General features: G+C 44.5%; 1 protein-coding gene across 1 annotated transcript; it reads left to right on the plus strand.

Moving 5' to 3' along the window:
* Positions 1-1,317: 1,317 nt before the first annotated feature.
* On the plus strand, positions 1,318-20,519 carry FAF2 (Fas associated factor family member 2). The gene is made up of 11 exons (XM_033140409.1): positions 1,318-1,380; positions 10,702-10,770; positions 11,482-11,616; positions 12,328-12,404; positions 12,905-13,043; positions 13,588-13,673; positions 13,764-13,855; positions 16,007-16,184; positions 17,041-17,212; positions 18,846-18,989; positions 19,735-20,519. Exons 1-11 carry the CDS (start codon positions 1,318-1,320, stop codon positions 19,915-19,917), a joined length of 1,338 nt encoding a protein of 445 aa, XP_032996300.1. The 3' UTR covers positions 19,918-20,519.
* Positions 20,520-21,162: the final 643 nt, after the last annotated feature.

Below are 21,162 nucleotides of genomic sequence, written 5' to 3' on the forward strand. Positions count from 1 at the left end.
ATGTTGAAGGGTGTGATATTGGTCATATCACAACATGGTACGCTTGCAATAGCAAAGACTTAGGTCCAAGTTTGTTTGAGAAACTTGGAACTAAGGCAAATTATTGAAAGGTGAAAGTCTTTTCATTCTGAGTGGCAGAAATGGATGTTTTAATTTTTTTAGTGCCATTTTATCTCTGTTTTACTCTGCATTGTTGCGTTATTGTGGTTGCAAATTGTCATATTATTGTAAGCCTCCTTGCAGATTGTAGGGATGGGTGCTAGCTCAACTTTAAATCTGTTTCCATGCCTACATTATTCAAAATCAACACGCTGTTCCGATAAAAGCAGGCAGTGTTGCATGATTTCCCTTGCAAAACAAATCTGATATGGATGCAGTGTTGTAGTCGGGAGTAAGAGCCTCTCTGAACTTAATGGAATTGCTTCTGCTCTGAAGAATAGAGCTGTCACCGTACTAAATGCAAATACCCCTCGCGTTTCGCTCACTGGCAAACAACCACGTGGCTCTTCTGCATCTAGGGTGTAAAATGGAGATACCAAATTAAACCGGAAGCCAGATGCGGGCGCGTGCAAATGTGACACATGGGTGGGAGCACAGACTTCTAGAAATTGGCCTGCGCATACGCCCAGCTTCCGAGATTAGTCTGAAATCCTTTTCGGAGTGTGTGTTCCACCTGGCACGTGTTTTTAAAACTCTCCCCCGCCCCCTTTAGCGTAAAGATTATAAAAAGCCCCAGCGCAATGTGTCGGTATTGCACAAGGATCCTGCGTGCATTGCATGATTTGTGCTGGGAGGGAGCAATTTAAGATTGACCTTTTGCTGCTGCTGCTGCTGCTGCTGCTACCTGAGGGGCGTTTGTTATGGGGTTTTCTTTTGGGGGGCTGTGGGGCTGCGAATCCAAACCAGCCTTGTAGCCCCACTTTTATAAACTGCGGTACCAGCAGCGTGCTACATTGCAAGACTGTTGCCAGCTGCTGTTCCCCAACCACATCCCTCCAAGCCGCAGCAGGGATTTAACAGGGAGCATAGCTACTTCTAAAATACTTTGAAACGAACACACACAATTTCAGACGAAATTGTAATGAGAATAAGTTCCTGTCCTCGCTGCTGCCTTTTATTGCTGGGTGAGGAGGCTGCTGGAAGTTAGATTTCTCCAAAGTTTTAACATTTGGCAACTATTGACTTTTGTCTCAGAGGAAACAAAACACCCCCCTCCCTTTTTATTTTATTGTTGGCGGCGGCGGCGCGCTCGGAAGTTTCGAATTGTCACGTCACTTCCGCGGACTGACGCAACTGCGGGTCAGAGGCAGCAGCAAAATGGCGGCTCCGGAGGAGCGGGAGCTGTCGGCGGAACAGACCGAGAAGCTGCTCCAGTTCCAGGTGCTGGACGCGGGTGCGGCCGGTGGAGGGGGGCGCGGCGGGCTGAGCCAGGCCGGCCGCTTCGGTGGGAGGCCGGGCCTCCTCTCAGCCCTCGCGTGGGTTCCCGGCGCGCCGGGCGGCCAAGAGGAGCGGGCGGCGCCAGGGGTTGGGGGGCGGAGGAGAGCAGCCTGGCCGGCCTGAGGTTTCTGTTGGGCGGGGGCGGCGTCGGGGCCAGAGAGCGGGGCGCGGAGGGTGCGCTCGGCGGAAGCGGCCACGGCCTGACCATCGGTGGCCTGGTGGCTGCCAGCCTAGGGGGGCCGCCGCCTGGACCTGCATCCCACCCCCTGCAACGCGGGTATGGCCGTGGGGTGGGAACCAGCAACGTATAGTCCGTGGGGTCGGCCTGTGAGCAGTTAAGCTTGCTTCGGTGTTTTGTGCTCTTCCGCATCGTACCATTAAAATAAATCATCACCGGCAGATATTACGCGTTGTGATGGTTAAGAGCAACAAACAGGAAATGAGTCAGTGTACACCTGTATGGGGGAGGGACATCCCGGTTTCTAAGCTGATTATTAAGAAGGAGCTTTACCCTCCTCCCTTATTTTTAAAGGTTGCTCTACTGAGAGGCAGGGAGAATCCCAATTACAAGCTCCTATAGCGCCCAGTCATGCATATTTTCTTGGAAGTAAATTCCACCGAGTCCAGTGGTCTCCACTGCCAAGTATGAGTGCATAAGATTCTGCCCTGTCTTTAGAACACTGAGCAACATTTGCAATTCTTTGTAATTGTTTTTAAAAGAGATTGTTTCCTCCCTCCTCCTGCACTTTAGTATTCCATAGAGAGCCTTAAACTATATTTAACCACTTGGCATAAACAATTGAGAGAGTATATTGTGGACTTTCCTAAAAGTAGAAAGCACTATGTTGGGGATTCATTCCCATGATGGTTTATAACTTAAACTGTGGTATTTCTTCACACAAGTGGCCTTCTGTTTAGCCAAGGTTGAATGCTTTGATTGCCATTTTCCTCTTTTTAAGTCATGGGCAAGACTGCCTCCTGCACCATTCAGTTTCTATTAACACTATAGCCTTTCATACATGACTGTAGTGGAGAATGCTAGTACTGCTCTGACATTTTTAGCATGGTTGCAACTTTTAATTCTCTCACTGCTGACAGAAGTGGGAGCTTCCAGTAAGAAGGAATTATTGACGGTGAGTTGAGCATTTCATCAAAAATCCACACACTGTTGTAGGGGAGCTGGATGGAGATGGGGCTGAGGAAGGACAGCAACAACTCTGTCTCGTTCCCCCCCCCCCAAGCTCCAATTTTCTCTTGTTATACCTAATATTTGACATATCTTTGTCAGGGGTCTTAGTCAATTCTTGTCTTCTGGAGGAGGGTTGGGTTTTTTGCCTTTTGGGAGAGCACATTGTGGTCAAAGCACTCGCTTTATTGTTTTGAATAATCACAATATATTAAAAATTAAATCAAAGTGTAATGTTCACTATTTCTTAAATGTACTAACTGCAAGTCTAAAGTACCTATCCCACACACAGAAGTACTCTTCAGACATCCCTCATTCTTCTAAGTTTCCAATCCTTCTTTTCTCTTTGCTTCTAAAGCTGCTAAATTACTTTAGTTGTACTATTTTGAAGAGATTATTCGGTTTAAGCCATATTTGGGCATTTGATAAATGCCACATACTTTGCAGTGTGTGTTTGTTGCATTTTGAAATGCCAGTTGGTAGGTGGCAGCACTTAGAGCCATAGTTGCTTTTGACTGGACTTCATGGTCCAGGGCTCCTTTAGGTGCAATTTGTTGTTCATCTGCTCACCTAGAACAAATGCTGAGCAGATGACTGTACTGCTGATCTGGTGTATATTGAATCTCTACATGCATTTGAAATGATGGGAATTTTGAAAATATATGGTTTTGTTAAGACTTCTTCCAGAAACATAATGGGGAGAAGAAAGTGACCATATATGCATTAAGTCTAAAGTAACCTTGCTTCAAAAATATTTTATCTCCTTGAGCCCAGGAGATAAATGTGGCCTCTCTGACTCCTAGGCCTGCCTAGGCCATACTCCACACTGGCTCTGATCCCTCCTCAAGTGCTTTTGTGTGGCTAGAATGTGTCCTAAGAATGTCTCTTGGTTGCCCAGATGGAGGTGTGTAGAAACTTCAGGTTTTTTACTTGGCTGGAATGTAGCCTGTTGTACAAAGATAAGATTCACATCTGTTGCCCTGCAGACGTTTGTTCTGGGTCCTGCTTGTCACTGGCATGCAGCCTCTGGAAAGCTGCCCCTGAGGGAATGTGGCCCTTGGGCTGAGAAGATTCTCAACCCCATATTACAGAGTCTGCATATTACAGGCTCAGTTTCATGCATAAGTACAGTGTTCCAGATAAATGGAATTTCATCTTCTCTATACATCCTATGTTGATGCTATTTTTTGTCTCTGTGTATTTCCCTCATTGTTTAGAATGGAATGGTCAGCTCTGAACCAAACAAGTGTCAGATGGTGACTTGAAAAATATGTGAAACAATTCTTAATTAGCTATTATTAAAATAGAAATTTGGGGAGAGATTTATTTATTTTTAATTAAAGGGCTGACAACATTTTCTGTCAAATCCGGTGTCCCACGATGCGGGCGGGGGGAATGAGGCCCACATCTGTGCCTTTCAAAGTGAAAGTACACACTGGGTCAGCTGTTGGCCAGTCTGATCTGTACCTTCAAAGGTATCCTCCTTCAGGCAGCAGACTGTCCAGCACTGGATTGCCTCCTACCTGTGGAGGTGTTGATTGGACTGGCTGACAGCCAGCCAGCCATGTATGTATGGTCTTTAGGTTCACCACAGAATTAAAGGATTTGGTGCCCTATGGTAATAAGTACTCTTACTAATAACAAAGAATAAACACTTGGAACTTTATTGATAATACCATTGTATATCGCATCTATAACTTAAAGTGAACCTGCAGCTGGTATCCAGAAAAAAAAACTTTCTTAAATTAACTACCCTATGAGAAACTTTACCAAATTGTATCTGTCATCTGTATCATGTTCGGTCTTTGATTGCTGCACTTGTACAAGAACAAATTCTCAGCCTGGCAAAGGCTTTTGTTCTGTTAGAGTCAGGTGCTTCTCACCTTGGAAACATAATTCTCTGGAATTTGGCAGTGGTTTGGGAGTTAACAGCAGAGCTAGTTACAGGCTTCTTGGAAATGTTTCACTTGTATGACATAGAGCAAAACCAGACGTGATGTTAAATGTATGAATGAATTTAGCATGTGTAAGTTTTTACTAAACACCAATTGCAAGACTGGTCAGGTTTGGGTCCATGGCATATGGGGAAGACGGACTTGTGGGATTTTCTGTCTCTAACGCTAAAATAACTTAAAACAAAATAAAAAATCCTTCCAGTAGCACCTTAGAGACCATGCTTTGCACTGAACTACCCTGGATAGTTCAGTAGCTGCTTTGTGTCTACTATGGGTCCACTCTCCTTTCTGCTTGGCTCAGTGGGTCTATCTAAGCACCTTCTGAATTGTACCGCAAAGCAGTAAATACTCTAGTGTTAGAAATATACATACAATGGTATTTATTCAGCTTCTTTATTAGTAAAATCATTTGTTGGACATTTAACCTGAAAAACCGTTCAGAATGAATGGTACAGTTGACCACAAGGGGCATATTCTACTGCGATGTTAGAACATTTTCATTTACTGCAAAACTAAAATGAACAAAAAGCATTATTTCAAGCAATTAAAATGCCTTTTTTCTGTCCTTTGAAAATAGCTGGTGATATGCCAGTTATTTTCCATGGCTGCTGTAAAGGGGGTCCTGCTGTATGTATGCAAGAGGCCCTTCAAGTCACCGGTGGATAGGCGAAATTGATGACTGGAATCTCAGGTGAGAATGCACCCATCAGATTTAGTGATCTGATCTTATAGCCATCTTTAAGCCATGGAATATATTTGCAGGAGTTAGCTGAGACAGAATTCTGTTTTGGATTGCATCTTCACAAACAGTAGTGTGGGAAATGTTTCAGTACTTCACAAATGTTGTGCAGTTCCATGGTTATAACACTGAAGAGTGCTTCTGGTTCCACTCTGCCTTAATGGAGGCAGCCCCCATGACAATGGGAGATCATAGGCAAAGGAAAAACACCTCTGGCATGGAATGTGGGAGGTGCAAAAGACCTAGTCTGCCGAAAACCCTCCAATGCCGCCATTAAGAAGCAGAGGTTCTCCTGTTAATTAGAGCTTAATTGGACTAAAGTACAGGCACGTGCTAGAAGAGATGAGATCACAAACTGCAGAACAAACCAACTGCAAGGACTTTAAGGTTTGAATTTGAGATAAGACTTCATCTGATGCAAAAGACAGTGGAAGGGAGGGGAGCCTACGGTTTCTTTATTTAAAGTTTTCTTCTCTACAGTTATGATTCAGCAACCCTCCCCTGAATGTTGGTTCAAATTATATTTGTACAAGTGATGATGGAAGAAATTGGATTATAAATATGGTTTATAACATCAAATGGAACTGTGTATAAAAAAAGGAAAAGGGGAGGGAAGTTCTATTTTGCAAAAAGTTTACGATGGAAACTTAGAGCTGACTCTTCCCCATCTTTTATTATCTACAAAGTGAACTGAATAACGCTAAGAGGACTTGGAATTCAATTTAATTGGAAGGATAACTGGCCATATATCTTCAGCTGGAAGGAAGGATGAAAGGAGTCTGTGAGCTGCCAAGGAACTGATAAGGTTCTTTATTGAGTCATCGGCAGACTGCTCTTACTTCCAGACTGAGAAGAAAAATGGTGAAAACAGTTTATTTACTGGGACAGAGCAACTTTTGCAGGTGTTGTTAAAGTTCTCGGTGCAAAACAACGAAGCGTGGAACAGAGTGATGGAGAAATTTCTGGAACAACAATGGGATATCAGCTCCACCCTATGCATGATGTATTACAGCAACAATCGGGGGGGGGGGGGAGATAACATCTTACAAGGACAGGAAGAAATGCTACGGAAAGAATAATTGCCACACACGGGAAGAACAAGGATATAGTCTGAGTTCCTCACTTGAAGCTTTATAAATCATTTAATGTGTCAACACAAATAGAAGTTATTAATATTGCAGTTGTTGTATAAGGGATGATTATTATAACTGGAATGTAATTGAAACTAGTTAGATTTTAGAACACAGAATTAAAGAAAATCATAAAATCTAGCATGTGGGGCCCCACTTTAACTAAATTATATAATTCTGTAATTGCCAGATTGGTATTAATAATTGTACAGTGGTACCTCGCAAGACGAATGCCTCGCAAGACGAAAAACCCGCTAGACGAAAGGGTTTTTCGATTTTTTAGGTGATTCACAAAACGAATTTTTTAATGGCCGTGACTCGCAAAACGAATCGTCTTGCGCGGTACCACTTTAAGAAAAAGCCGGAACCTGCTGCTGCAAGGAGAGCGGCAGCAGTGGCGGGAACCGGAAACGGCAGCTCGCCTCCTCCCACCGTAGAGGCTCACAAGTTCCAAGGTGGAGCAGCCGAGCCTACCCTCGGCTCCCGAGCCTGCCCTTTGCTCCCCGCAAACCCCAGAACACTCACCGCTCCGGGAGGGAGGAGGTAGGTCCGGCGCCATTTTAGCCTCGGCTTCTCCCTTACTGCGGCCCCTGCTCCCCACACCCAGCTTTCTCCTGCTGCCGCCGCTCACCCTGCTTGCTCCGCTGGCTTCTCCCGCCGTGGATCCTGCTCCCCGCTTGCTCCCCTGGCTTCTCCCGCCGTGGATCCTGCTCCCCGCTTGCTTTTCTGGCTTCCCACTGCGTTCCCTGCTTGCTTTCCTGGCTTCTCCCGCCGTGGATCGTGTCCCCCGCTTGCTTTTCTGCCTTCCCCCGCTGTGGATCGTGTCCCCCGCTTGCTTTTCTGCCTTCCCCCGCTATGGATCGTGTCCCCCGCTTGCTTTTCTGCCTTCCCACTGCGTTCCCTGCTTGCTCCGATGGCTTCTCCCGCCGTGGATCCTGCTCCCCGCTTGCTCCCCTGGCTTCTCCCGCCGTGGATCGTGTCCCCCGCTTGCTTTTCTGCCTTCCCCCACTATGGATCGTGTCCCACGCTTGCTTTTCTGGCTTCCCACTGCGTTCCCTGCTTGCTCCGATGGCTTCTCCTGCCGTGGATCCTGCTCCCTGCTTGCTTTCCTGGCTTCTCCCGCCGTGGATCGTGTCCCCCGCTTGCTTTTCTGCCTTCCCCCGCTATGGATCGTGTCCCCCGCTTGCTTTTCTGGCTTCCCACTGCGTTCCCTGCTTGCTCCGATGGCTTCTCCCGCCGTGGATCCTGCTCCTTGCTTGCTTTCCTGGCTTCTCCCGCCGTGGATCGTGTCCCCCGCTTGCTTTTCTGCCTTCCCCCGCTATGGATCGTGTCCCCCGCTTGCTTTTCTGCCTTCCCACTGCGTTCCCTGCTTGCTCCGATGGCTTCTCCCGCCGTGGATCCTGCTCCCTGCTTGCTTTCCTGGCTTCTCCCGCCGTGGATCGTGTCCCCCGCTTGCTTTTCTGCCTTCCCCCGCTATGGATCGTGTCCCCCGCTTGCTTTTCTGGCTTCCCACTGCGTTCCCTGCTTGCTCCGATGGCTTCTCCCGCCGTGGATCCTGCTCCTTGCTTGCTTTCCTGGCTTCTCCCGCCGTGGATCGTGTCCCCCGCTTGCTTTTCTTCCTTCCCCCGCTATGGATCGTGTCCCCCGCTTGCTTTTCTGCCTTCCCACTGCGTTCCCTGCTTGCTCCGATGGCTTCTCCCGCAGTGGATCCTGCTCCCCGCTTGCTCCCCTGGCTTCTCCCGCTGTGGATCGTGTCCCCCGCTTGCTTTTCTGCCTTCCCCCGCTATGGATCGTGTCCCCCGCTTGCTTTTCTGGCTTCCCACTGCGTTCCCTGCTTGCTCCGATGGCTTCTCCTGCCGTGGATCCTGCTCCCTGCTTGCTTTCCTGGCTTCTCCCGCCGTGGATCGTGTCCCCCGCTTGCTTTTCTGCCTTCCCCCGCTATGGATCGTGTCCCCCGCTTGCTTTTCTGCCTTCCCACTGCGTTCCCTGCTTGCTCCGATGGCTTCTCCTGCCGTGGATCCTGCTCCCTGCTTGCTTTCCTGGCTTCTCCCGCCGTGGATCGTGTCCCCCGCTTGCTCTCCCCGCTCACCGGTCGCTCTGCCGCTTGCTCTGCCGCTCGCTTTCCCCGCTCGCCGGCAGGAGGCTTGGACTTTTTTCCCATAGGAACGCATTGTTTAAATTTCAATGCATTCCTATGGGAAACCGTGCTTCGCAAGACGAAATTTCCGCAAGACGAAAAGACTTGCGGAACGAATTAATTTCGTCTTGCGAGGCACCACTGTATTATAAATTGGTATTGTTATATTGAGGCTATTATTGGAATTTAATTTAAAACTAATAAAAATGTTATTAAAAAAAACCTGAAGAGTGTTTAGCAGATAGTTTTGTGCGTTTTTCATTCTGACCTTGAGTAAAGTAGTTACAGATAACTGAAAAATGTTAAAACAAAATAAAAAAATAAATAAAAATCTGAAGAAGTGTGCATGCACATGAAAGCTCATACCAAGAACAAACTTAGTTGGTCTCTAAGGTGCTACTGGAAGGAATTTTTTTTATTTTTTATTTTGTTTTGACTACGGCAGACCAACACGGCTACCTACCTGTAACTGTGAAAAATGTTATACACACAGACACATTAACACAAAAGCTGAGATTCTCAGAATGCCAAATTTGGCAGAAGATATACCAGGTCTGACACTTCCATGGCAGTCCAGTAGACATGGAAACGTAGGCTGTTGTCCCCATTTGTTGTAATGGTGGTTCTGAGGAAGAAAGCTTACAGGACACAACAAGTACTTTATGTTACACCTATAGGGAGAAAAGAGGGTTTTGAAGAGAGATTCTTGCTAAAGTGTGTATAGTTTGAAATGCCCAATGCCCCTATTGAGACCTATATGAAAACACTGGTGTGTAGAATTTGTTTTGTCACATAAGGCTGCTACAGTCCTTTACGTACTTTTAAACAGAGAAAATTCTGGCATTCAATTTTACTGCATATTGCAGCAGTTCTATGTGTATGGGAGTGCAAATGAGCATTTGAACTTTGTAGATTCGAAAACAGCAGTACCATTTTAAGCACACTGAAAAGGTCAACTGTCAGTCTAGAAATGTGAAGAAACAGTAGGTGCACATGCCCATTCAGGAATATGTTTCAGACAGGCATCTAAATTAGTTGAATTTTTAGGGAATGAGCATTGTAAATCCTGTTTGGAGGCTTATTTGTGAGACTTGCTCTGTCAGTGTTGTGAGAGGAAGAATTACGCTCTTCTAAGTATTATGCTGCTAACTAGGAATGTTATAAGAAATTATCTCTGAAGAACTAATTGGGCAATAATTCACTGGTTTGCAGAGCAAAGCTTGTTACACCTATGGGGAGAAAAGAGGGTTTTGAAGAGGGATTCTTGCTAAAGTGTGTATAGTTTGAAAAGGGATTCTTGCTAAAGTGTGTATAGTTTGAAATGTCCAGCACAATTGAAGGTTGAGCAAAGATGAAACAAGACCAGGAATACCAGCCTAACTAGCTGAGTGGCATGCTACAGCCTGAGGGCTTCTGTTGAATTATTTCTCTGTGCCTGCATGCATTCTGTTAGTGCAGTGTGGCATTACATATAGTAGCAATATATCCTTGGTTGAAAGCATACCTACTGTTATTCTGATGATAAATGTATGAACTCACGTCTGCAAAGAGCAGATTGGAGATGAATCACAATTTGGACAGAGAATGCTAATAAATTAAAAGCTCAAAATAAACTGGAAAAAGAAGTGCTAATGAAAAGCAGTAAAGTGTTTAATCACAGTGCTGTAACTCTAGTAGGACTGTTCTTTAGAAATAAGAGAACTCAGAGAGGTGAAGGAAAAATCAGAATAATTTTATTCTATTGATTGATTGCACCTATATCCCACCTTTATCTCCAATGAGTTTGAGGTGGCGTACATGGTTCTCCCCTCCGTTATTTAATCCCCACAACAACCCAGTGGGGTAGTTTAGGCTGAGAGGCAGTGAGTCAGAATTTGTGGCCGAGTCGGAATTGTTTCTCAGGTTCTAGTATGACCAGCTGTCTTGTGGAAAGAGAATCTCAAGACTCAAAGTTTAATGTTTGCTCCTTTTCTGAGGCAGTTGGTTTACAAATGCCTTGTTGAATTCTGACTTCCGAATGGAAGTGGCTTAAATGAGAAACAAAATTAAATTTGATTCGAGGACTGTATTGTGTATTGTTTTGACTTAAGTTCTCCCACCCCATTTCTTGCCCCCAGGACCTGACTGGCATAGAGTCCATGGACCAGTGCCGCCATACACTGGAACAACACAACTGGAACATAGAGGTACTGTCTCACTTGGGGCTTGCTTGCTTGTTGCGCTTGTTGCTTACCAACAGTAGATGGTATCCAGTGCTTTTTCTCCTCTGACAAAAGGCTCTTTGATCCAATACGCTTCTGTGGCACTTCCCACTATCCCTCTGGAGCAGGGGTGTGGGTGGTTGGGGAAGGTGGATATACAAAAGTTCCTTCCCCATTCAACTAATGGAAGCCTCTGGTCCAGTACAGGCTTCCATAGACATTAGAGCTTAATGTCATTGGGGTGGGGTGAATATACCCCCACCATTGGATACAGCCCAATGACTATGTGCCTCTGAAGTCAGGCCAAAGTCAGAGCCACCCCTGAAAAAGACGCCTTCTTTTGTCACCATCCTCTGCACCACCCTTGCAGAGGGCACACAAAGAAGGGCCTTGGATGAACAATGAGGATCCAAATTCTGCACACACAAAAACCGAATTCTGCAGCCTCTACTGATATTGATTATACAAAATTATCATTTTCCCTTATTTGAATAAATCTGCATTTGTTTATTTTTTGCACTGTGGAATTGTGTTGATCAGGGGACGATGCAAAGAGCTCAGCAAAGCATTTTAGTGTTGCTGTATTCCTGACTATTAGATACCTTGGTTATCCTTTTTTTTTCTATATACTTTCCAAAAGAATTTTCTGTGTGATAGGTAAAATATGCTAACCAGTCATTATTACTCCCTCTGTAGGCAGCTGTTCAGGACCGACTGAATGAGCAAGAGGGTGTCCCAAGTGTCTTCAATCCACCACCTTCTAGACCGCTACAGGTCAACACTGCTGACCACAGGATCTACAGCTATGTTGTTTCAAGGCCGCAACCAAGGGCAAGTTCTATAACTGAGATTAGCTTAACTAGGGAAGCAGGTGTTCTCTCTCGTCAGTTCTATGAAACAATAAAGCACTTACAAGGAAAATACTTTCCTGCAAGTTTTCTCAGTAATGGAGAACACTTGAATGGGAACTTCTTTTCTGCAAGAGGCTGTGTGATTACTTTTGTTGTGCTGTTGTAAAAACGAAAAGCAGAACAGCAAAGGAAGATAATACTTAAAAGCCAAACATTGGTAATTATTTAAATATGCCTCAAGCTGGGGTGGGGGTGGGGGAAAGGAATAGAAAAACACTTGTTGCTGGTGAGAACCAACATCTAGGAATTGTATCTCTGAAGTTAAATAGCAAGTCATCAGTTTCCAAGTGTGTGCTAAAATATTTCATTAACATAGCTGCTTCAAGACAAAATACATTTAAGCTGGTACAGTGGTACCTCAGTTTACGAATTTAATCCGTTCCTGAAGTTCGTTCTTAAACCAAATCCGTTCTTAAATCGAGGCGCGCTTTCCCTAATGAGGCCTCCCACCGCCGGTGCCCCTCCACCGTTCGGCTTCCGTTCGTAGATGAGGTAAAGTTCAACACTACTTCTGGTTTTGGGGAGTTTGTAAACCAAATAGTTTGTTAACATGGCTGTTCGTAAACCGAGGTACCACTGTACTTCAAAGGAATGGCGTGATAAGGACCTAACTCTCTCTTTGTCATTTCAGGGCTTGTTAGGTTGGGGTTACTATTTGATAATGCTTCCATTCCGATTTACATATTACACATTACTTGATATATTTAGGTAAGTGCACATTTGTTTATGTTTGCATATGTTGAGTTTATTGCTTTATTCTGAAGTTTGCCACTACTCCTTAGCTAAGGTAATATTCTATGGCAGAAGTGGGCAGGAGGCTAGATACTGGTTTACTGGTAGATTAGTGGCCAATTTCTGAAGGCCCACTTAGTAGTTCATTTATTTGTTTCTAGTCATTAGATGATTGCAAAACAAAGTTTAGCAGTATAAAATTAAGACAAGTTAGCACTGGAAATCTTGCAAACTTGCTGGGCTCTGTAAATCTTGGTATGGTCTAGCAATGGTTTTAAATAAAGGCGTTTACTTCGAATATCACAACACTTGTGGCATGGTTGTTTTTTGTTAAGAAATCTTTAATATGGGTTTTGTGTTGTAAATATGGGCGATAGAAACATATATAAATAAACAAGCGTAAGACTGAAGTCATCCCACTCATGTTCTGAAGGTGCTAGAGTATCCAGTAGCTGATATTTTATACTCTCTCCTAGGTTTGCTTTGCGTTTCATACGCCCTGATCCTCGTAGTCGGGTCACTGACCCTGTTGGTGATATTGTTTCATTTATTCATTTGTTTGAAGAAAAATTTGGAAGAATACATCCTGTCTTCTACCAGGGAACATACAGTCAGGTTGGTACAAGAGGATGTCAGAGAGGTACATGGTGTTGTCCTGTCTTGAAGTGGAGACTCTTAGAAGAGTAATCTTGAGTTATCCCTTAAGGCAAAATGTTGCAGACATACCGGTACATTGTAGGTAACTTAAAATATAAAATAGTAACCTGAGATATTTAATTGGAAGTTACATTTGTTAACTGTTGTCTGTGTTACAATGTATGGGAAATGGAATCACTCTGCTAATAACTTCAGTTTTTCAGTGCGTGGTTCTAGTAGTGCTAAAAGTAGAGCAGTCTGCCTTGGGTGAAAACCATATCAAAGACTCACTACTTTGTCTAGCACAGCACAGCTGGAGAAGGAAAGCAAGAGTACAGCCACAGTGCTCCTTATCCAATGAGAAAGGTTTGCTGTGCATGATTTGGCAAAAAATTTAGCACAGTTATAGTCTTTGTGTACATGCTATGATCTGATGACCTGACACTACTTTTTTCACTTGGGCTCAGTGCCAAATTGTCCAGATTTCATCTCTCTAAAACATCCTTATGTTTCTTCTCTCAAGGCACTGAATGACGCAAAGAGGGAGCTACGCTTCCTCCTTGTTTACCTTCATGGCGATGACCATCAAGACACTGATGAATTCTGTCGGTAGGTTACTAAAGATTTTTTAATTATAAATGGTGGTGTGAGTTCTTGGTGTGGTTTCAAGTGAGTTAATCTTTTATCCTCTCTGAACAGCAACACCCTTTGTGCACCTGAAGTGATCGCCCTCATAAATACAAGGATGCTTTTCTGGGCTTGTTCCACAAATAAACCAGAAGGATATAGAGGTACGTGTTTTGATTACAACTCTGCCTTAATGTAACATTTTATAAACACTTGCAGCCCAGTCGTAAGCATGTTTACTTAGAGTTATGGTCCACTCTAATCAGTGGTGCTTTCTCTAGAGTATGTATTGGATTGCAGCCTTGAACTATAATCTTACATGATGAAAAAAAAAAAGCTTTTGAACTGGTGCCATATAGTCAAGCAAATGTGTTTAGGACCAGGCTGTCAAAATAAGCTGTTGTGTCTGTTTTGTATTTTATTCTGCCCCCTTTTACTATATGGGAAACAAACCATCTACATGAAACTGCTAGGAGGGATTTGCAGGTGCCAGTCATCAGTATGCTGGAGCCACCCAACTCTACAATGCTCACATGTGAGTTGCATGTCACTCACATGTTGAAACAGGAGCAGGGGCACAGTGTTGGATCTGCCCCCAAAGTTGCATTCCTAGACTATCAACATCTTCATTGTCTGTACAGAGAGTGGAGAAGGAACCCTTGCCTCAGAAAAGATGGAAGTGCTGTTGCTTATTAGGAAATGAGTCTTGATTATGGAATAGAAATACAGCCCGTCTGAGGCACTCCTATTGAAGAACTCGATTTGTGGCCTGGGTGTGGTGCTGGATGCTCAGGTGGCAGTTGTGGCCGGGAATGCTTTAAGTGGATTAGCCTGGTGTTGCAGCTATGTTTGTTGTGGAGAAAGCTTCACACACAGGATTTAGTCATAGGGAGTATGGATTACTCCAGCATACTACACTTAGAGCTGCCTTTGCTGAGTGCTGAGAAACAACAGCATAATGCTTTAGAGCATAGTGTTAACTGAGGCAAGTGACTGAAACCATGGAGCTCCACTGTGTTGGCTTCTAGTTTGTTTTCAAGCCCATTTCAAAGTGCTGGTTGCTACTTTTTAAAGTCATCCGGATCTTTCCTGGTCACTTGAATATGGGTTGGCCTTGCTCTGTGTACCTCTACTGACTGAAGTATTGCTGGTTGAAAGGGACACAGGGCCTTCTTTGTCAGGGCACCCAGACTCTGGAAATCCCTGTCTTGGGTGACTTATATGACACTTTGATGATATTACAACATTGATAATAACCAGAATGTTTTGTAGAAGGTTTTGAATTATAACTGAATTGTTTCCCTTCTAAAATGCTGATGTTGTGTTTATTTTTGTACTGATTTTCATTATATATTCCTGCATAGCAGGGAGCTCTGGTTGGCAGTACCCATGTGAAACCAGTACTAGTGGGGCTTGCATTTGGCATCAAATTTAAAAGGTGCAGATACCAGCTCCACATGCCAAGCAACCAGAAATGCATTTTAAGCCTCAGGATTCTTCCTTTGCACCCCACATCTGCTTCCCGGTGCCATATATATGTAATGGGGCAGGTGGGCATGCCTTGAAGAAAATGGCCTCAAATGCCAAATTAGGACTGCTACTAGCCCCGATTGGGCCTGTAAGTTGGAGGTTCCCTGCTACTGTTACATTAATTTTGTGTCTTAGTTTAATGAGAAACTGGACAGGTAACATGCCATGGTGTGTGGTGGTTCATGGGCAGAAAACTGTTGAATTCTAATTATTCAGTCTGATTTCCCCAATTTCTCATTGAGATGACTCCTTCCTCCCTGCTTGTGAATGAGTTTTCAGTTACTAAAGTCTTGGAACTATTGAGACAATTGCCTTAAGGTTCTGAAGGCTATCCTGAATTATGATCGCTTTCTCTAATATTTTCTCTAGTGCCTCCTTCCTCAATTTTGAAAAGAGGTTTCCTTTTGTCTGATGCTGCTGATCATTAAAAACATAGGTTTTCTAGGAAGGTTGTGTATATGCCTTTGATACCAGATCTCCAGTGTGAATTTGCTGTTGGACTAGAACCTCAAGTGTCGAGAACTGAAGGCCACCTCCTCTTAAAAGTGTAGAAGAACTGTAGAAGCTGAAAGTCCCAAGTTGAATCCCTGACGCCTGGAGATACAAAGATCTATGACAGCAGGGCTTAGAAAGACACTTCACAAAACCATAGAATGTCACTGCCAGAGTAGACAGTACTGGGCTAGATAAACAGTTTGACAGAGTTTAATGCAGCTTCATCTCTTTGTAAATGCCCTGTATGCTAAGATTGCAAATGCTGACCATATTGTATGCATTTGTCTTAGTGTCGCAGGCTCTGCGTGAGAACACCTACCCATTCCTGGCAATGATCATGCTGAAAGATCGTAGAATGACTGTAGTTGGGAGGTTAGAGGGACTCATCCAACCCGATGACCTCATTAACCAGCTGACTTTCATCATGGATGCCAACCAGACATACTTGGTATCTGAGCGCCTGGAAAGGTACTAGGTCAAAAACAAGAGATGCCATCTCCACTCTCCACCTTACAGTACTGTGCTTACCTCTTTTGTGGGAAAACTACCAACTGCTCAACCTGACTTAATGATCTGGGCATAGAGTAAAAGAGAAGAAAAATATATATCCCACAAACTTCAGCTATCTGTTTAATTATATGACTCGTGTTCATATATGTTGCTGGCAAATTGTGTTGCTATGGCAGAAATTGCTAATGTAGGATATAACAGATTGAGAGAGATTGCAGGCTTTCAACAATAGTGTGTTAGTGTTGGATGGGAAGAGATTACCTCTAGCTCTTAACTCTAGTCAGTATACTGCTGATTTCTGGCACCAGGTTGTTTTGTCACTAAGAAGAAGTGGACTGCTGATGCTGTTCACAGGGAGAGAAGGCTGTCTTCTTAGCGATACTAGCCGTTGGGTATTCCCCCCCCCCCCCAGATTCTTGCTTGCATCTCAAAGCACCTTAAGATTCAGGCATCATAGGTCAGCATGGGCAAGGGCCCAGTAGAGGTCTGCAAGTGGAGGTGCTTGCTGCTGCCACCAACTTACTCCACTAAGCCAGCAGTTGGAACAGAAGGAGCACAAGCTGTTTGAGAGAGAGGGCAAGCAAGAAGCTGGTAGAAGCTGCTGCTACTACTTGGCATCAAGAAGGAAAAGGAGCAGCAGCAGCCGCTGTTCCCACATGCAAATAAGAAAATGCTATGACTAGTCGTAATGCTGAACCACTGGGACAACCCTCCCAGTTAGAAATACATCTACCCCCTAGTAAAGATCTGAAATTTCAGGCATCGTAGCAGTTCTTGTCAGGTTGACACTAATACATTTCCCCTTTTATCTTAGAGAAGAGAGAAACCAAACTCAGGTCCTTAGACAACAACAAGATGAAGCATACCTGGCTTCATTACGGGCTGATCAGGAGAAAGACCGCAAGAAAAAGGAAGAGCGGGAAAAGAAGAAGAGGAAGGAGGAGGAGGTGCAGCAGCAGAAGCTAGCAGAGGAGAGACGGCGGCGGGTGAGAATTGAATGTGTCAATAGCAGTGAATCACAGGTCTCGGGTGCAATTTTCATAATAAGAATAGGTGCCTCAGCTATGAATGCAAGTGGGAATGACTGGCTCTTGTAGACGGCATTATATTTCTGCAAATTTAGTTCTGGCACTTTGGAAATGGGAGCAGTTACTAGTTTGTGCAAGAACACTCCTAGTTGATTAGTCTGCATTTCATAGTACAGTATGAGCCAGGATTCAGATCCTGTAAATTAATCCATTAAAATTCTGATCAGTGAACAGTAGTTTATTTTAGAGAATTCAGATCATGTCACAGATAGTGTCTCTCCCCACCCTCCATTAATAGTTTATGTATATTTATTTACAAGTAGCACAGTTACTTGCAGAATAAAGCAGCAATGTTTAGTTGCCAGATCCATTTACTAGTTTCTATTCTCTTGATGGTTGTAATTCAGATCACTTTTTTGTGTGCCTGCATTAGAGTATGAGATTTCAAGTAAGTCTTTCTCTTCTAGAAGTTTCCTGCACTGCTTAGTTCTTTCAGTGACTGTGTGTGGGGCTTGAGGCATGGCTGTTGTTATTACAGAGTTCTGTATGTGTCTTTTAGCAAATCATTTTAGGGAGGAAACGAACTGGTTGGAAGGTGAAGTCCTTCAATTTGCACCAGTGGGTGAAAGGGTGGTGACCAAACAGAGCTGAAGAAGCCAAAGTTCACTTTGAAATAGTTGCTTTAAATAAGGACCTCACTTTCAGAAAGCTTCATATGAAAGCTTGCTTTAAATGCCTCAACTCTTCCACTGATACAGTAATACCTCCACAAATGTCCGCCTTGTCTAGCGTCCATTCCAGCGTCCACAGCAAACCCGGAAGTACCAGAATGGCTTACTTCCGGGTTTGCCGTTCACGCATGCACAGATGCGGCACTTTGCCCTGCGTCCTTTTTGGCTAGCGACCGGGGCTCCGGAACGGATCCCGGTCACAAAACAAGGTACGACTGTAGGTTAGAACATGATTAAGGGTAGTAAGATTCCCATTAACACATATTGTTCTATTTGAAAAATAGATTATTTTAGAATACATGCAAAAACAAATGTTTTAATAGGAATAAACTTTGTGTACAGTTATCAGTTGAAGGTCATTACAGGCACCATTGGGTGGGAGGATGCTCTATATTCGTATTTTCATAATGGGCTTTCCATCCCAGGATGCAGTTCTTCACAATTCCCTTCCTTTGGACCAAGGCATCAGAAACAAGTGTACATACTACACTTTCTGCTGGAAGACTGATAAAGCTTTGGGTATAGAGAGCATCACTCAGCAAGAGTTCCAATGAGTGGTGATTTCTTGAGTGATCTTTCTGACTCCAAATGAATGCAGTAACTGGCTGGGTTATGCCTACTGATGAATACTCCACACCTTCCCACAAACCTCATAAAGGCTCTTGCTGGAATTCTACATATTGGAATATGACTCGGCCATCTAATTTTGAGGCCCATTTGAGATGAGGAGACAGTAACTATTGATATGTTTAGTTCCATTGACTGCTACTGTGCTGATCTAGTGGCTGCAGCTATATTTGGATTTTGTCTTACTGTTGGAGCTGCCGCCATTTATTCATATTTCCATTTTATCCCTGAAGACTCTGCAGGAGGAGAAGGAACGGAAATCTGAATGCCTTCCACCAGAGCCGCATCCTGATGACCCAGAAAGTGTCAAGATTGTCTTCAAAATGCCCAATGACTCCAGGGTGGAGAGGCGATTCCATTTTACACAGTCTTTAGCAGTAAGGATGGGGCAAAATTTTGTGGCTGAAAATTATTTGAGAAGCAGAGATTGAGCTCTGAATCTGCTTTAGCAGCTGGCGATTCATACAGATAAAGGGGAGACCCAGTATGCAGAAGTGAAGGAATGGTGGAGCTGAGCAATGCAGTAATATCCTTACCATTTTTGCAAAGCCTCTTATCTTAACCTAACCAATGGTCTACCCTTAAAGAAATACACCCTGGACTACTCACTTTGCTTTGTAACTTATTAGGGATTCTAACCTTGATCTCCCACATGGAGACTAGGCTGTCTCTCTGTTGCATCATGCAGGCCCTTAGGAAGGAGCGGGTTGAACCCAGTGTGTCCCTTCCATGAATATAAGGACTCCTTCAATTCACGGAAGATCCAATGGAGGCTGCCACTGGAGGAAAGAGGGTGGAGATATTTCTAGTTCCCCCTTCCCCCTATAGGCTCCAGCACCTCCCACACTGTTCATCTCCTCCACATTTCCTGAGTGTTCCACGAAAGGTTCTGCTCTTAGGAACAGTGGATATATGAGGAAACTTACTGCTCGAGTAACATTTTATACAAATTAGGTATGTTGGGATTTCATGGATGTCTCCATCTAAGATGATCATGAAAAGATGGCCATCTTACTAGGTATTCTTTCCATAAACACAGAAGAGTGTTGCATTGTGAGGATCTGGGCATTCATCTGCAAGGCATTCAGTCATTTAGTGAATAACTGTCTACTACCTCCTTAGGTGATCCATGACTTCCTATTCTCTTTGAAAGAGAGCCCGGAGAAGTTCCAGATTGAGGCCAACTTCCCTCGCCGCGTCCTGCCCTGCCGTCCGACAGAGGAGTGGCCCAACCCACCCACGCTGCAAGAAGCTGGACTCAGCCACACGGAAGTTCTCTTTGTGCAGGACCTCACGGACGATTGACATTTCCCCAAAATACAGAGATGGAAAGAGAAATTCCTACTATAATACAATATTTTTTTTAAAAGACTGCTGCGTACACATGAGGGATCAGAGACTCTGTGGCCTGGGCCAGCCACGCCGTATGCCTGCACTGGCGGGAGAAACTGCACACTCACGCACACGCAACCCCTTTTACATCCAGAGGGCCGATGGGAGGGGCCACGGTTTGCCCTCCCGAGAGAGGGGGAGAAACGGCAGCTCTTGGTAAATATTGCTTTTATTGGAAATAATATACCCCAACATTCTGACATTAGAACACCTGACGTTTTGCTGCTTGTGACAGCTAAAGGACACCGTACCTGTGGGCCAGGTTGTCTTCTGCCCAGGTAGGGGAGGGATGGGCAGAGGGTATTTTTTTCCCCTTCCAGCTTTTCACTCTGTAAAAATCTCTTAAATATTTCTTTTGCTTTGTAATGACCAAAGGAGAACGGGGGTAACAGTGCTTTTTGGTTTTTTTGGTTTTATAAGGAGCTGGTTGACATTCTTAACCACAGGGGTTCTTCTCCAGGGTTGTTAGCCTGCGTAGTGTAATAAACTCTGCCTCTAGTGTGCCTGTGCTAACACCTCTGACTGTCAAGTGTCTTACTGGCCCAGATGATGGCCTAACCTAACCTGTGCACACATAGCTGAAGTAGCAAAATTCCCTTGGGTCATGTTGCAGCAGCAATCGGGACTCTACACTGCCTTCTGCACAGCATCTTAGGCTTGCCTTGGCTCACTCTGGAGGAGTGTTTGTGACTGTGCCAGTGAGGGATCTCTCTCTTACAACAGCCACATGAGGTAACTGCAGCAGCGATGGGAAGGCAGGCAGAAAACTTGAGCTAACTTAAAAGGACTGCAGACATTTTTGTTGAGCCAAGGTCGTCATTTTGTCAGTGTCAATGGGGATGGTATCTGCCTGCCTTGAGGACATTGCAAGTGTTAAACGATGAGCTGTGTGTTGCAGCTAGAGCCCACAGAGCTCTGAAAGGCAGCCTGCAGATTTTACAGATCCAGGCAGGCCTCTCTTAATAGCTCCAGCTGTTGTCTGTACTAAGGCAGATTCAGTCTTCTTGCCCTTTAGTGCAATGGGATGTTTATGAGGTCAGGAAAGCTGCCTTCTGATGTCTTTCCAGCTAGCAAGGAGTCCCTCAGTTTTGTAATTTTCTTAGGCATATGGAAGTTGAGAGCACAGACTTGTTCATGGAACTCGCTGGGCTCTTTTCT

The sequence above is a fragment of the Lacerta agilis genome, chromosome 2, assembly GCF_009819535.1.
Source record: "Lacerta agilis isolate rLacAgi1 chromosome 2, rLacAgi1.pri, whole genome shotgun sequence".
Taxonomy (NCBI): domain Eukaryota; kingdom Metazoa; phylum Chordata; class Lepidosauria; order Squamata; family Lacertidae; genus Lacerta; species Lacerta agilis.